The 17845-nt window shown below is 42.9% G+C and overlaps 1 protein-coding gene across 1 annotated transcript in view; it reads right to left on the bottom strand.

Annotated features, from left to right (window-relative positions):
* The window catches only part of HMMR (hyaluronan mediated motility receptor), an 89885-nt gene that overhangs the window by 52371 nt on the left and 19669 nt on the right, over positions 1–17845 (bottom strand). Inside the window, exons 6-7 of the mRNA XM_040344736.1 lie at positions 12150–12236; positions 4113–4224 (exon numbers count right to left, since the gene is read on the bottom strand). Of these exons, the coding sequence (XP_040200670.1) occupies positions 4113–4224; positions 12150–12236 (199 nt within the window). The remainder of the gene's footprint in view (positions 1–4112; positions 4225–12149; positions 12237–17845) is intronic.

The raw sequence follows: 17845 nt of genomic DNA, 5'->3' as shown, positions 1-17845 counted from the left end.
TCCCACAGCAACAGGCCGACGAGGTAAAAAAAAAAAAAATTTAAGGTTTGTGCCAGTGAAGGAGTCAGACAAGACTCCGTTTATTATTGTGCAGAGTGTCCTTCCCAACCAGGCCTCTGTGTAGTTGGCTGTTTTCATCGTTACCATACTAAACTAAATTATTAGTGAAGTATGGTAAACGTAATCCTCAGTTCCTGCCTTCACACACCTTATGCCACTGCCTGCTCTGTTAACTGACCCTGGCTTGTTATTCAACCACGCTTCTGCCTAACGATTCTGCAATACCTCTGCCTGATCTGGAACTGACCTTGGACTGTTTGACCATGCCTTTTGCCTGCCTCATGGACTGATCTTGTACCCTTGCTACTGGACTAGTGGGATTCAACACAGGGGTCTCACATGTGAGGGGCTCCAGAAAAGTTTTTATGGATGGAGTTTTCTCATCCTAGATTAGGGTCTGGAGACTCGGAGGCTTCAAAGAAATTTGGGTGGGAGAAGCCTCTACCCCTGTCCCCATTCTGTCCTAAATGAGGCCCTACTTCTGCCTGATGCCTGTAGGACCTATGCCATCATGCCTCTGCCTATTGCATGAACTGACAACACGACATGGACCTGCCTACTACCAGGACCAATATTTTTGGCACTGCTGACAATATCTCTGCCTGCGCTAACCCCGACGGGACAGTATCCCTGCCTGGACAATTGTGTATGCCGTTGCTGACCAAGTCCCTGCCTGCTGCCCTTACAAGTGCTATCCTGCTGTGTAGAACTGTGCTACTATTACCACAGGTAATCTTTTGTTTATGCTTTGCTCAGCAGAATGTATTTTGGGGTGTAATTCTTGGTATGTGCATACTATGTGTCCCTGGAACACCTGACAGTGTTCCTTGCATGTTGGACCTCTGTATGTGGTCAGGCTGTGTACAAGTCTCACACATGTGGTATCGTTGTACTCAGAAGTAACAGAATATATTTTGGGGTGTCATTATTGCTATCTAAATGCTATGTGTTGGAAATATCTTATAAAACGGACAACTTTGTGTAAAAAATATGCGTTTTCGTTTCCACATTTTCCAAAAACTGCTGGGAAAAAATAAACTGTTCAAAAGACTTATTATGCCTCAGATTATACGTTGGGGTGTTAGCTTTCCAAAATGGGGTCATTTTGTGGGTAATTCCATTGTCCTGGTGTTCCAGGGCCTTCAAAAGGTAATAGGTAGTCAACTAGTTAGATGTGCAATTTATGCTCCTAAAACCCCTGATGGCGCTCCCTGCATGTTGGGTCTCCGTATGTGGCCAGGCAGTGAAAAAGTCTCACACATGGGGTATCGTTCTACTCAGGAGTAGCAGCAGAATGTATTTTGGGGTGTCATTTGTGGTATGCACATGCCATGTGAGAGAAAAACGCTATTACGACAATTTTGAGAATTTTTTTTAAATAAAAATCTTAATTTTGCAAAGTATTGTTTGAAAAAATTACAACTGCAAATAACTCACCATGCCTCTTAAACACCTTGGAATGTCTACTTCCCAAAAACAGGTAATTTGGGGGGCATTTGTACTTTACTGGCTTGTTAGGGTCTCAAGAAACGATAGTCCGCCAGTACATCAGATGTGATACATTATGATTTGCACTATAGCCTGTAGACTCAAACTTTTACACAGACCAAATAATTTCCACAAATTGAGTTATTTTTACCAAAGACATGTAGCAGTATAAATTATGGCTAAAATGTATGAAAAAAAAAAAAAAATTAAGAAAAATGCTTTTTTTTCAAAATTTTGGGTATTTTTCCATTTATAGCGCAAAAAATAAAAGACCCAGAGGTGACAAAAGACCACAAAAAGAAAGCTATTTGTATGAAAAAAAGGACACAAAAATCATTTGGGTACAGTGTTGCATGACTGAGTAATTGTCATTCAAAGTGTGAGCGCTGAAAGCTGAAAATTGGTCTGGGCAGGAGGGGTGTTTAAGTGCCCAGTAAGCAAGTGGTTAAAGTAAAGCAACCAGGATTGACTTTTCCTAGTCAATGGAATGACACTCCAGTTAATTATACGCCAGGATTACAGCAGCGAAACAAGTGCCACAGCAGCCCCCCCCGCCCCTCAGCCCCTCTCTGTGTCTGTCCATTTTGTAAGAATGAATGTGTACTGTAGTCATCCATGTGTCCAGGATTTGGCACCAGTCCGTTATGGTTAAAAGGCGATGTCCGATTCCATCAAACTCTGTTATTCTCAACATATGAACATATATGTTAGGTTTTTTTTTCTTTTTCTTTAGCCAGTAAAGTACATGATGGGGACAGTACACGACAGGACAAAAAAAAGCAAACAATTATATTAGAGAAAAATGTTAAAACATATTTCATAACACTATATATCATATTCCAAGCCATGATCATAGATGGGCAGGGTGAAAATCAGGGCAGTTGCCTCTTATATTTGCAACCAACCAAGCACAAGCGGGTCAACATAAAGTGAAGGAGGTAACCATCCAAGTTTGTGCACCATAAAAAGACACTTGGATACACAGACTCAAACACATCCCCTCAAGATGACTGAAGACACACGATTACCATCAATCATGTACATCATTCATCAACCCACACTTTAACATTCATGAAGATTCCTAAACACCTTGTGCTTTGGAACTCGGAAGTCACAAATAGTAATTCCTCCTTAGAGTATCCATCTTGAAAGCCATGGCAGCCATTTTAAAAACTCTGGTAATCAGCAATTCAGACCAGAAGCGGGTAATTATGTTGTGTTGATTTTATCCTGTATTCATTTGTGTTTTCTTATATATTGATTTATTGAATGTTATACTATAGTTAAAGCAGGAGTTCACCCGAAAAACAATTTTTAACATTAGATTGAGGCTCGTTTTGTGAAGGGGAATCGGGTGTTTTTTTTTTTTTTAATCGAAGCAGTACTTACCGTTTTAGAGATAGATCTTCTCCGCCGCTTCCGGGTATGGTTTTCGGGACTGGGCGTTCCCATTTGATTGACAGGCTTCCGACGGTCGCATACATCGTGTCACGAGTAGCCGAAAGAAGCCGAACGTCGGTTCAGCTCTATACGGCGCCTACGCACCGACGTTCGGCTACTTTCGGAAAATCGTGGCGCGATGTATGCGACCGTCGGAAACCTGTCAATCAAATAGGAACGCCCAGTCCCGCAGCCCAAACCCGGAAGCGGCAGAGAAGATCTCTCTAAAACGGCAAGTACTGCTTCGATTTAAAAAAACACCCGATTCCCCTTCACAAAACGAGCCTCAATCTAATGTTAAAAATGTAGTTTTTGGGTGAACCTCCACTTTAATTTTGCTCCCGAATCAACCACCTTGTAGATTTTTCTCTAAAGATTAAATTTCCAATATATTTTTCATTTTGCATAAGTTAGTTTTATTGGCAGCCACTAATAACTCACTCCTGTGAGTTATTAGTGGGGGAGAATAAATCTTTAAATGGAGCACTAGGTTGTTGCCCTTTTGTCCCATTTAATATATAAATATCATTTACGATTAAATGGAAGGAGAAGGAACCAAAATACAGAGTTTATGAGGAGGGAGTGGAGGTCGGCTGTCTTGGAGAATGATCATCAATTGGAGAATACAGATGAGCGTGCTATTGCGTTTGAGGGGAGACGGTTTTTCACCTGGTGGTAGATGAGCACTTGGCACGAGAAGTAGCGGATAGATCAACTACACACAGAGCACTGTTGGAAGTCTGGACTGTTCTACCTCTATCTCCATCTCTCCCACAATTTATGCACTGACTTATATTGCATTATAATAGGAGTGTTGTGCTTCACTATTTGATTAGAAGAGGACCTTGCATGTACAAGCTCTACATTGCGAGAAGGCACAAAAACAACGGAGAAAAATTAATGCACAATACTGCTGAACGTCTAGGGGTGCATTCAGCCATGGCAAAAGCATTTACATGCTTCCAGGTGCATTTGTAAATGTCTCTAAATGCAGCTGGATGGCTATTTGATTCACATGTGTAGGGGGCTGCAGAATTAAATAAGTGCGTCACAAAACAATTTTATGAAAACATAATGTAAATATATAGAAATCACAACCTATTTTGGGGAATTTCACCACCTACCGAGAAGAGCGTTCTTTTCTTTAAGGGATTCTAAGGCTGCTTTCGATGTAGCCAAGTTTTTCTGAAGCGTTTTAACTTGTTCTTCAAAGCTGGCTTGAAAATTGATAATCTCCTGCAATCAACAAATAGCAATTGAACATAAAGCCTAAAAACATTCAATTGTCACATTTTTCCAGCTACTTGACAGATTAAAAATTAATGAGAAGCTGCAGCCACTGCAGTGCTGATAGTAATGTTGTAGCCTGCATTAAAAGGTTGACAGCTAGCTCATATTGACAGTCACAAAAACATCACTTTCTATTGGTTCTCTTTTAAGCTGGCCATAGATGGATCAAAATCCAGCCTTTTTAGCAGGGAACAAACAAATTTGAATTCATCCATGGGCAGGCTTGTTATACAGAAGTTGATCTCCCAATCGAGTTTTCTACAACCAGCCTGTCTTTCTGCTCGATCAGTGACACCAGCTATAGCCGCTGATCATTGCATTCTGATGGTGAGAAACTCTCCCCATGGGAGGGATTCCCTCATCCACAATGAGTGTTAATGAAGGAATTTAACTTTATTTTTTGCTGGATGAAGAGAGAGAAAAAAAAAATCTAAAGTATTATATGCCACTGCAGTATATTAGTCAACGTGCAGTATTAGGAGGGTGCGCTCAGTGACGGTTCACACCTGACGGTTTACACTGCATTCTCAACACACTACACTTGCGTTCCCAAATGGGCATCAGTGCGGACACCCGAAATGCAGGTCACAAACAGTGCGTTTGCCTGCACTGGATAGCATGGTATCCAGTGCAGGCATGGTATCCAGTGCATTTTTCTCTAGTGCATGCACTACTTTTAGTGCAGTCCGGCATAATTTCAGCCCATTTAAATGAATGGGTTGAAATCGCACTGCACCCGAATCACATGTAAAACGCACAGCGCATATAGGTAGCGAATCTAGGGACAGCTGTCAGATGGTCCACTCAGATCCTGAATTCTATACAATGCAGTTGCAGCTGACAATACAACCTTGTTTAAGACCTACCCCAGCCTGTGACTGGAAAACAAAGAACCACACACTGCCCTCTACACCTTTCACGAAACTCAGTGTTGTACAAACACAGTGAAATCAACAGTGCCTGACTTTCAGTGCAAAGATGTAGTTGGGCAAAATGCTGCCAAGCTTTAAAACTGCCATTCTGTACATAATTGGCAACCACATACAAGATTTGTTGCAAAATATTAAAGCATCTCTTTAAAGGGCCCACTTACACTTGTCTACACTTTTTGGCATGTAAACAGCCGTTTTGCCAGTTTATTCATTTCATTCCCTCCTTTCGTTCCACCCAGCTAAAGACCTATCTAGGGCTAACAGCCTAAAAGTTTGGGAATATTTACTAAACCGACAGCTTATTCTGAAGAGGAAGCCTTCAGCCCCGTACATACAACCGGATTTCCCGTCTGAAAAAAGTTGGATGTTTTTTCCCGACTGAGTTCCAATCAAGCTTGTCTCGTATACACACGGTCACACAAAAGTTCTCTGAACTTTCGAGCGTTAAGAACGCGGTGACGTACAACACGAGGCAAGAAAAAAAAAATTCATGTGTCGAGCATGCATGTTTTTTCCCCCCGTCGGAATTCAATAGACGATTTTTTTTCCCGCTAGGAATTTCTTCCGTCGGGGGAAAAAGGAGAACCGGCTCTTTGACCAAAGGCTCTTATCTGACTTTTTCCGACAGAAAAATCGATCGTGTGTACGGGGCATTCGTTTTGTTTGCAAATATTAAAGATTGTAACTACCAGCAAGGAGGAGTCCGTACATTTAAAGAGCACCTGTCATTTCAGATCCATCATGGCAAAGCCTGTTAACGGACATGCACTCACCTGCTGCCACCACATCCCTCACCTTGTTGTGTCACTGCTGTATCACCAGCCGTCCTATTAAAGTAATTGGAATTGTCGGTGAGTCAACAGCAGGACAGATGACAGATGCTCTTTAAAAGTTATGATTTAATATTAAGTCCATTTAAATCAAGCCTTTTTACTAGCGAGTTAAATCAAATCCAGCCTGTGGCCGATTAAATTAATAATTCACGCTTCAAGAGCTTGATGCATGTTACAAGAGTCAGGCATTTGTTCTGCAAAAACACTGCTGACTTCTAGGAGCATTAAAAATCCTGTGTGCATGAGGCCTGTGTAAACAGAAGACCATATGGCAGCCTTATAAATCTGCAAAACAGATGCTTAACGTGATTGTGAACGATCCACCTTGTACAGCAAACCATTCCGTTTAAAAAAATTAAATAAAAGGAAATGCATTATAGATAAACCCCCCCCCCCACCACTTTTTTAAATGAATGATCACATCCCTTCTGTTCTCAGCATAGGAGCTGGGGGAGGAGAAGCAGCATCACACTGAACTTTCCAGTGAATGGCTGTGCAGCGGGGGGGATTGGTGAAGGGTGTCAGGACAAGTCTGATCACTGGCGCGAAGGCAGAGTTCCCAGCAGAAATAGGGAACTGACCACCATGTGCTCTCCTGCTTTGTGTGGTCAGTTTTTAGAAAAGGAAAGCAGAGAGACTGGCAAAACATCAGGAATTTCACATAAAACAATACAAAGAGAACAAGATACTTTTGAATACAAGACATGGTACAGCAGGCAAATATCAGGAACAAGAAGTTTTGGGGTAACAAACACTAAAGGCCCAAGAAACTCCCACAAACCTATTGGAGTGGTCCAAAACATGAAAGGGGGTATCTATCCCGTAGGAAAGAGGCTTGAACAATGAGCTTATAAATCCACCTTGACGGTAGAACGAGAAGCAGTATGCTCGCTGGACGACTCAGGATTTTTCTCTCTTTCTGAAGACTGTAAAGGGGGAGGTGTGTAGTAGACCGGTAAACTCATACAGCATAAACCACAGCCAAGCAGTGAAGAGAGCCAGACCGAAATTGGCAGGATGACATCCTTGTTAATGTGAAAGGAGAAAGAAAGATCACCGTGGGCAGAAATGAAGCCTTTCTGGATAAGGAGAAACTCTGAGATGGTAGAGTCCTGATCTTTTCTGAGGCAATAAAGACCTAGGCTTGGGACGTGTCCAGCATGAGTCCAGTATATGCCAAACTGTACATTGGACTTCTGAGGATCCATCCAAGTCCACTGCATGTTGGCATTCAATGCCTGAATAGAAGCCCACAATGTGTACACCATGAGAGTGAATAGCCTAATGGCAGGGTCAAACTGAAAATTCCAGCTCCACACCAAAAACTTAAAAAAGAAAAACCACGACAGGTATTTTCAAACTGGCTGTTTTTGATGTCTGACGCTAACAGATTTTCATGTTGCAAGAAGGCAGTGACTGACCGGGTTTAATCTATTTGAAATTTTTGGATAAAAATTACAACATTCAGGCATTTCATGTCCAGGATAGGATAAATACAGGCCTTGGTTTTTAGAACAGTGAACAGGTTGGAGTAAAAACACATACCCAGAAACCTCCCCTGCAGGAACAATTACCCACAAGCTGAGCAATTACTGAAGAGCAGAAGGCAGATTTGAAGAAATTAATCGTGAAGAGGGAGAGCAAAAATGCATCCTTGTACCCCCTTTCAAGAGGTCAAGTCTAGATCAGCCGTGTGTGTGTGTGTGTATGTGTATATGTGTGTATGTGTGTGTATGTGTGTGTATGTGTGTGTATGTGTGTGTATGTGTGTGTATGTGTGTGTATGTGTGTGTATGTGTGTGTATGTATATATATATATATATATATATATATATATATAAATAAAGCTGGCCCCCAGGGGCCTCAGTAACAAAGTCATTACATTGACAGCAATACAGTTGTTGACATTGAAATACAGATTTCCCACTAATGAAAGACAGTTAAGTGGGGCCGTTGAATGGGCTTCCATGTGAAGGCGAGTCCTATTCGGGACTGAGGTAGTCCCATCTGTGTATTACGTGGTTTGGTTGGTAATAGTGTTCCGTAGCCCAGCGGGTTCAGCCTCCCATCTAGTTTTCCTTTATAACATAGAAGAGGGTACAGTAGAAGGTAAAGTATAACAAAGATAAAGAATCAAGGTAAGACCCAAGTGCGGGAATGACAGAGGAGACTTGTGAAAAAGAAGGGGAGGGTGGAGTGGGGGGGAGGCGTCCTTCAGAGTATTTGAACATGTTCCAAAGTTGCCTTGTCTTGGAGTATGCCTCTTGTCTGTGTAGATTGGTGAGGATTAGGTCCTCCATCTTGCTAATGTCATCCACTTTTTGGAGCCACTGAGCAATGGTCGGAGGCTGCGGGGATGCAAGATTTGGCTGCATCCAGGTGTCGAACCACTGATTTTTTTTGTATACTCGTGCTGGCGTGTCAGTCGCATGCAAAAGAAAATAGGCTGTTTCTCCGGTACCGTGAACTTCTGGGTTATACGGCAGACTTCAGCGCAAAAGGGCTCTCGGGGGACCCAGAACGAAACCCATAGGGGGTAGCCCCAGCGGTACACAAAACCTTTCTGTTTAGCCAGAAATGGACGTAGTAAGGCCCTGCGTCGAGAGTTGCCCGGGACAGGTCTGCCAGGATTCCGATCTGTGATCCCCCCCCCCCCCATTTCGACGTCGCTGTGCTCCCATGCTTGCCGCAGGATGTTCTCCTTTTGGGTGTAGCGGTGAAGTCTACAAATAGAGTCAGTAGGCCTGGGGCTCTCTGGGTCTTCAAGTACAATCCGGAAAATTGCCTGCACCTCTTCACTCACATTCTCCGTCTTTGGCGGCTCTGGGATGCCTTGGAGCCGCAGATTATTACGGCGGCTCAGGTCCTCGATGTCTTCCAAGTGCAATTGGAGTGCCACACAGTGCTGGTCGTGGGCCCGTTCCAGCTCCGATAGCTGGGTTACCAGGGAGGTCATCGACACTTCACCTGTCGCCACCCGGTCTGTCAGGTTCGACACCTCTGCCCTCGTCCACCTTGAACGTGAAAAGTCCCGCCCTTTGTCCAAAGTGGCCGCACTTCATGTCATGTGTGAATAAGGTAGGGTTCTGTGGGGAGTGATGTGCTGTTATGATATCGAGAGAGGACTGCGATTGAGGGTGGGGGTTGTCAGTCTGTGGTGGGGTCTGATTGGGGAGAGATCAGTTTGCAATGGGGCAGCATGTGATGTAAAAAGGGTGTGTGTGATGTGAAGGCGGAGGACTGAAGACACTGATGTAAAAAGGGGGTCTGATTTCTGCAGTAACAAACCAGGTCTCTGCAAGGGCAATAGAAAACCATTTCCCTGAGTGTTGTGCAGTGCAAAATGTATACTGTTTCTATGCACCGCAACTGAGCTGTGGTGCATAAAAATGAATGAAATGTATTTTCACATTTCAATAAAGTTGAAAGAAAAAAAAAAAAAAAAAGCACGAAGAGTGATGTGTGTGGGCATTAAAGGTGTGTGCATGCGCACTGTGTTGCGCACGGAAGGCTGCCATGTGGAGTCATAGCACTCCACATGGCTCCATCAACCAGTCATTTTTAGGAGGGGGATTGATACTCCCCCCCCCCCCCCCCCCCCCCAACTCTGATTCTGTTTTTGAATTTCTGACATGTTGATGTCATCTTTCACAGGCTGCAAAGCAACAAAATGATTTTGAAGGGAGGGTGGCGGCGATTCTTTTCTATACCTACTGTATATCTTAAAGCGGGAGTTCACCGTAAAAAAAATCTTGGATGGGTGCTCATTTTGTCTAGGGGAATCGGCTATTGTTTTTAAAATCGAACCTGTACTTACCGTTTTAGAGAGCGATCTTCTCCGCCGCTTCCGGGTATGGTCTTCGGGACTGGGCGTTCCTATTTTGATTGACAGTCTTCCGACGGTCGCATTCATTGCGTCACGAGTAGCCGAAAGAAGCCGAACGTCGGGGGGGGGGGCTCTATACGGCGCCTGCGCACCGACGTTCGGCTACTTTCGGAAAATCGTGACGCGATGGATGCGACCGTCGGAAGCCTTTCGGAAGACTGTCAATCAAAATAGGAACGCCCAGTCCCGCAGCCCATACCCGGAAGCGGCGGAGAAGATGCATCTCTAAAAAGGTAAGTACAGCTTTGATTAAAAAAAAAAATAGCCGATTCCCCTAGACAAAATGAGCATCCATCCAAGGTTAAAAAAAATGTAATTGCCGGGTGAACCTCCACTTTAACATAAAAATTACCAATCCCAGTATATGCCCATAAAAGCAGCAAGGGATTGGCACCGACAATGGAAAAAGGGAAGGAAACCAGTAGGGCTGCTATGTAGCCAAGTTGGGGAGAGAACAAAAATTTAAAGGCATACAGTCAAAGAGGAAATGGTACCCAGGACACTAGTGCTGAAAACTACTACTGAAGATAACCGTCAGTGGGAGGGGTTATATGGGGGTCCTTGCAGTCCTGTATACCAGTACCCAGCTAACATATGGCCTCTTCAACACCGGCGGACCGTTCAGGTCTGCTTGTCCTTTTTCAGGCGGACCCAATCGGACCACCTATTGTTCTGTATTGGGGGGGGTTTGACGTCAGCGGACAGTTTTCAGCAGTTACCCGCCAGCATCTGATGCTAAAAACAGAGGGATGGGAATGCATTTGCCATCTGTCTGGCAGATCGGACAATAATCTGATGGAAACGGACATGCAGTCTGTTTCTATATGACCACCCCATAGAGACCAGCTGGCTTTGTCTGTGTCCGCTCTGCATTGCAGAGAGGATACAGACCCGTCAGCCAGATCAGGATCAGAACACAGATTCTCCACCGAGCAGGAATCTATACTGTAACCCGGCCATCCAAGAATATGCTTTGTTCAAGAAAAATTACAGTCTTCACAGATATGCAGACTATTTTCTGACAGATAGGAATCCCACTGCTAGCTAAATTGACAAAAACAGTATTTTTAAACCTACAGCCCTGAAGTTAAAGCGGCGTTCCGGCCACAATTTCACTTTTTAAATATAAATACCCCTGTAATACACAATCTTAATGTATTCTAGTAATGTTAGTCTGTAAACTAAGGTCTGTTTTGTTAGGTTGTTACAGCATTTAGACACTTTATAAAATAGAAATTGACTGGGGCCATCTTAAGTGTGGGCATCATGAAGCCAGACTGTAAGACTTCCTGGATTTCAGCCTTGCAGATCTCACACATGCTCAGTGCTGTACAAGCAGCGCAATAGGTTTCAGATCAGGTTTCAGCAACTGTACTGTCCAAGTCACATGATTCTTCGAGACTGGAGAGTGCACAGACTCCTGGAACGTTACACCCACTACATTCCCAGGAGTCTGTGTGGTGTAAGGTTAGGAAGCTTAAGCACCTAGGTGCAGGAAGAGGGAAGATTAACTATTCTGCCTAGCAACAACACTTTGAAGGCATCTAAAAAAAAATATTTTTCTTAAAGGACTAATGACATTTTTTTAAAACTACTGATGTAATGTTATATTTATGGGTGGAACTCCACTTTAAAGTGGTTCTAATGGCAGAAGGTTTTTTACCTTGAGGGAACAAAAAAATAAACCCACACCACAAAAACACTGTTTTCAGCTACCCCCCCCCACTTGTACTTGCTTGAGACTGATCTCGATCCAGCGCTGTGCCCAAGAGCAGCAGCTCTCTCCTCACTGGCCATGGTGGCAGCAATTGTTTCCTGCTGCCTGTGAGGAGAGAGCGAGGCTCAGTATTGAGCCTGCATGAGTACCCCTATAGCACTCAGTGCCTTGTGCAAAACCATTGTACAGAGCGGGTAAGCACAATGTTTGCCATTTACAAAAAAAATAAGTTGTGCATTTTTAATATTTTACAGTGCAACATGGTGCCCTAAAAAGAAACAGTTATGATGTGTAGGTGTGTTGAGGTACCTTTTGGAAAAATTCTTCAGCATGTTTAAAAGTGATTTCACACACGCTGAAGAATTTTTCCAAAAAAAAGGTACCTCAACACACTTACATATCCCAACTAAATGTTTGTTTTTAGGGCACCATGTTGCACGTCACACTGCAAATGATTAAAATCATGCAACTTTTCCTCTAACAAACAAAAAAGGTCAACACACCTTATTCTTTGCATCCAGTTTATTTTTAGCTTCCATTAGTTCAATGCACAGGTTGTCAATTTTTCTCTTCGAGCTGTCATCAGAAAACTAGTAGAAAAAAAAAAAAAAAATACATAGAATTAATTTTCAAGTTTATGCCATTTCACGATTCATAAACTTTTCATGGGGGATAGGGGCTGACACAGCCGATTTAACAAGGCTACAGATCTATCACAGAAAAACAGTACAATTCTAAAGCGTCTACAATACAACGGTTTAAAAATAATGCTAATGTCCATAAACATCACCATGTGACAAAAGTGAATATGTGCACAAATTCCAAAAAATATATATAAATGTTTAAATATTAATACAAGTCCATAAAACACATCAATCCCATGACCAAGTCTTATATGACGAAACATGTCGGGGCGTGACTGTGCGGCAACCATCTGAAGTGAACGTGTGACGTATCAAGGCCGATCAAGGAAGCAGAGATCCAGGAACAGCGGGGAGGTGGTGAGCGATCATTTGACACCTTGGGTCTGCTGTGATTAATATACTCTGTTTTCGGTTCATCTCTGAACGAGTTTGCTGTGCAGTGTATTGCTCTATTTTTTTTAGATTCATGCGAGTGCTATATTTGAAGATTCAAGTGTGTTAAACTGATTTTACGGTATCACGCTATTTTGAGCACTTCTTTTATTTACATGCAGAGCTTTCTGGCAGTGAATTGGTTGGAACTGGAATTATCTGCTATACCTACCAGTGAGGTCTTTTTGTACATGTTTACACGCCGAACACGATAGTGTAAGGCAATTTGAGTTGGTGAATTTTGCATCTGACGGGAGAGGATTCACTGACACCGGGTGTGGTGGAAGATTGGAAGCTATTATTTTTTCACAACCTACTTGATGTGTTTTATGGACTTATATTTAATTAATATTTAAACACATTTATATATATTTTTTGGAATTTGTGCACATATTCATATTTGTCACATGGCTATGTTTATGGACATTAGCATTATTTTTGAATACCTGTGAAAACGGATATTTCATCTTACATTGTTTACAGCGCTGCTTATATATTTTATTACACTAATTTTAGAATATGTTTTTCACAGTTTGATTTTTTTTTTTTAAAGTAGCTGCTTCACTCTTTTGCCAATTTGATTATTACCTCTTGAAATTAATGTTCTAAGAAAATCAATTATTTCCCACATACTATAAACTACAAATGCTTAGAGAACATCTATTCAATGGTCATCACCAAGGACATATTTACTATGCCAAAGCAGATGCAACATGGCTTTGTTGTAACAAAAATTGGCTCTACAATCAAAATGTAAGCAAAGCCAAGAAAACAGTCTTTATGCTATGAGAAAGGGAAAATGTAATGCTCCTTTCCCTGGGGAAAATTCTGTTTTAGACTACCTACAGTGTCAGCCACAGGTCTTAAAGTTTTGTTAAAAAGGAGACACACACACTACTTGCAGCTCAATGGTAGTAGAGAAAATTAGTATTTGTAAAAATGTTAAGCTTTAGGAGGTCCAAGATAAATTCCATACGTTCCTGCGACAGGAAATCCAGAATCCCTTGGAGGTTGGGAAACCCTTGTTTCATTTTCCCATGCACCTCCTATGTCCAAGGGCCCATACACACCATTAGATTTTCTGCAGCTTTTTGGCTTCAGATTTACCAAAACCATGTAGTAAAAGAGCCTGCCTGATTGCATACAAATTGAAACTCAAGGTGTAACATCATATTATATGGTTTTGGTAAATCTGAAGACAGAAATCTGCAGAAAATCTAATCGTGTATGGGGCTTGTTACCCTGTGTTTATTAGGGGCACAGAATGGCCGAGAACTCCAGTCTGATCTGTACTAATCGGACTCACTTTACAACCACACTGGAATGGGGTGTGGGTGTGTGTTTATACATACACATACTATGATGCGTGTGCTCTTTTGGGTTGTTTGGGGTGTGGCTGTATTCCATTGTGTGTCTGCCTTGGGAGCAAACTATTATGGGATGTACATGTCCGATTGGACAGTCTACCCCGCCCTGAATGTAAAGGGAGGGGGGATTGTCGCAAAGTAACCCATGTTTCAACAGTGCATGTTCAGCAGCCAAAACAAGTGCTGCCTAGTTCTTGGTGGTCAGCTGTTTGGAATATCTGATATCTCTATTCAGACTGGAGAAAGCGGTATATGACGAAAGCACTCAAGTGGAGTGTGGGATGTTTCGTTACAAATGCTGAACAAGCTCACAGCTGTATTAGATATACAGTTTAATCTGCATGCATTATGCCAATATCAAATCTTCATTACTATGGTGAAAAGAAAAAAATATGCATTTACTTGCATTTAAAGCCCAACTCTGGGCACTGCATGGGTTAACTGCTTGATTTTGTCTAGGGGACAGGAGAACGGAGATTTACTTACCCAATTCTCCGATCCTCTCAGCACAAGACTAAACCAGCACCCCACGTTCCTGAATTGTGGAATGTTCCGGATGTCAAGCTCAGAGTAGGCTCCACAGACAAGAACAGTGCACTGCTAGACTGTGGGGGAGCTGTTTACCAATGAAACAGGATCAGACTAGCAAAAGCTCTCTCATCACCCCTAGGCAAAATAAGCAGTTGGCCTGTGCAATGCGGGCACAGCCTCACTGGATGGGAACATTTTCTTTTTGGCCCAGCAATTGGCTTTAACATTGCACTTTATAGTCTCTAGATGAGCTGGTGATGTAGTCAAAGGCTCACAGATGCATCCTGGAAAGGCGACCTTACCGGTCCCCTTTCTGGTAGATATTTTTCCCTTTACGCAGATGTCTAGTGTTACATGGGCAAGGGGGTGGGTTGGGGGGGGATAGAACTTCCAAAGTAATGGTAGATTGAACCATCTGCCCTCTCAACCTTTATCTAGATCCCAGATGTCTCCTCTGCCCTTAATTTCTATCATATCAAGGACTGGGTGGGACGGGAGAGCCTGGAAAGGTAAAAAATCCAGCAGCTCAAAGTATATAACCACTCAGAGTCAGATGTGTTAAGGGGACTTTTTTTACAACTAAAACCCCAGGATGTTTACACAATGCTAGTATGCACTGCATAACAGCTCATCATGGCACACATACCAGCCCTCTAGCATGAGCTGTCACCACTTCAGGTGGTTCTGGGCACTTCCATCTTTGCCCAGTCTTGCTTCCATATTTACTCTTCCAGTCTGCTTGAATAGCTAGCTAGAAATGACATCACTTATGTACAAGGAGTCACTTCATCACGAAGTGGCAAATTGGAACATGAAGACGTCTGGCCACAATATTTATTCTGTAAGAAATCTGTTTTCCATCCGGAAACGTCTGTAGAGAATAAATTTGTTTAGGATGCTTAAATGGATTACCATACGGAAGCCGCTGGAGGAGCAAAGAGAATCCCCTTATTTTACTTATCTTTGTTTAAAGACCACTTTTTCTCTGCCTGTTGGTTTTAAAATTAACCTTGTTCTAGAAACTGCAAAAAGGCTTCTTATTCTGTGGCTTATTCTTTTGAGAAGGTAACTGTTTCCTCAGAGGAACGAGCTAGGACCTCCAAGGAGGAACCGAATAAGAGCTTGCCTTCAAAGGGAATGCCACAGAGTTTGTTTTTGAAGGCAAGGTCCCCCTTTCAAGATTTAAGCCAGATAGCCCGTCTGGCTGAATGAGAGCAGAAGACCTTAGCTGCAGCTTTCACGGAGACTGCAGCTGCATCAGCCAAGAAGGTAACTGATTTGGCAATGAGTGGGAGAGACTCCCTAATCTCCTCTTTGGGGGTGTCGGATGAAAGAGCATCCAGATGCTGAACCCATACGTCCAAATTCCTAGCCACACAGGTGGATGCTACAGCTGGACCCAAGGATAAGGCTAAAGTATCCTAGGGCTTACGCAGCAAGGAGTCGGTCTTCCTGTCCATTTGCTCTTTAAGGACCCCTGAGTCTTCAAAAGACAGGTCTGAACTCTTGGATACCTGTGACATAGGGGCATCCAGCCTATAATATTTAAAGAGTTTCCTCAAACTCAGACTGAAAAGGAAATCCTTTGTGCCCTTTAGACTGGAATAACCTCCTCTCAGGTTCCTTCCTCTGAAAGAATCATCCCAAAGTGACTGGTGTACCGGGAAAGTTCTTGATTTCCCTGAAGACCCCTATACATTGTATCCTGTACAGATTGGATTTGCTGTAGCATCTCAATCTTTTCTGGAGGTATATATTGACTTCAAAAGAAAAAGATACTTAGAGCTACCCGCCTCCTCCTCTGATGTGGAATTCCCATCAGATCAAGTGCTTGGATTCTCCCCTTCTTCCAGATCAGAAGTATAGTGTGAATTAATGGTCTCAGACACTAACAGAGGAAGGGGTCTAGCTGAGGCTGAAGGCTCTTGGGCTATGGAACTAGATGAGGAAGGTCCCAGCCCTGCTACTCTGTAATTAAAGGACCGGAAAGGAGGCTACAACCTCCTTCATAGAAGACATTAACTCTTTTAAAGAGGCAGTCTCTGACCTAGCTCTGGATGGAATATAAAAAACTGTTTTGTGAGGATTGTCAGACTATCAGAAAGCCTAACCCTACAGTTACCACATGTCTTAAGTTTGGTCCTAGAAAAAAAAAAAAAGCCATAAACAAAGTAGGTCCATACAAAAAAATGTACCCTGCTGTAGAACCACAGACAAGGGCTTCGGCTGCCGCTGGTTCAATCCGAGCGGGTGCTCCATCCTCAGACCTGTCTTCAAGCTCCATAAGGCGAGTGAAGATCGGCCGGAGAGATAGGCTGCTGTCGTCCTGTTAAAATGCGCCTGTCCGGTGTTTCAGCAGACTGTCTCCCCCCCCCCCCCAAGCAGCATGTCCTCAGTGTATCATGCCGTGTTCCTTATAAACACACCACCGGAAAGTGTGTCACGCGACTTCCGGCACCATCTTGCTGCGTCACCGAAAGTCCTCCGACGCCATCTTGGTACACCTCGGCGAAGCACGAGGAGGGCAAGGTTTCCACACAGGCAGAGCTGGGAAAAAACCCTGAAGGAAGTTGCCACCACTTTCACCAGGTAAGTACCTCAAAACAGGGAACACTTCTGGCAGAAAGTACAGAGACTAAACACCCAGGACTTGGCCACAACCAGTACTGGATGATGCCAGAGAAGGGGGGTCCGCCAATCATTTACCAGACCCAAGAAAAACAAAAAAATGTGTTGGTGCTCCTGGAGGGTCTGGAAACACAAAACTACTGAGGGTCAGAGAAAAGGGAGGAGCCTTTTAAATTTTATCTGATTTTTGTTTCCTGTAGAGGGCGGAGCCAATCTCTCGTAGCTGTCCTGGAAGGTGTGGGGGGAACTAACCAAATAAGCAGGTCTTTATAAATCACAATAAATATGTGAAAATCAAAATAGGTGTAGTTATGACCGCACTCAAAATATGTGAAAAGTAATAAATGCATGTGAAAATATATTACAAAAAAAAAATAGTTTTAGTGATACGACATACATCTATTACTTTTCACGAATATTTTGAGCCCAGTCATAACTACACCTATATAAATTTCACATCTACAGTGCAAATCAGGAAATTTTCTCTATCCTATTGTGAACTGCATAATTGACCATTACTATAAAATGTATTAATTTGAGACAATACACAAGGTCATCGCACCCGTTTTGTTTCGTCTTGTACCTTCTCACATCAAT

The sequence above is a fragment of the Rana temporaria genome, chromosome 3 (assembly GCF_905171775.1).
Source record: "Rana temporaria chromosome 3, aRanTem1.1, whole genome shotgun sequence".
Taxonomy (NCBI): Eukaryota; Metazoa; Chordata; class Amphibia; order Anura; family Ranidae; genus Rana; species Rana temporaria.
Note: the sequence above shows the minus strand (reverse complement) of the source record. Positions and strands in the feature narration are given on the sequence as shown.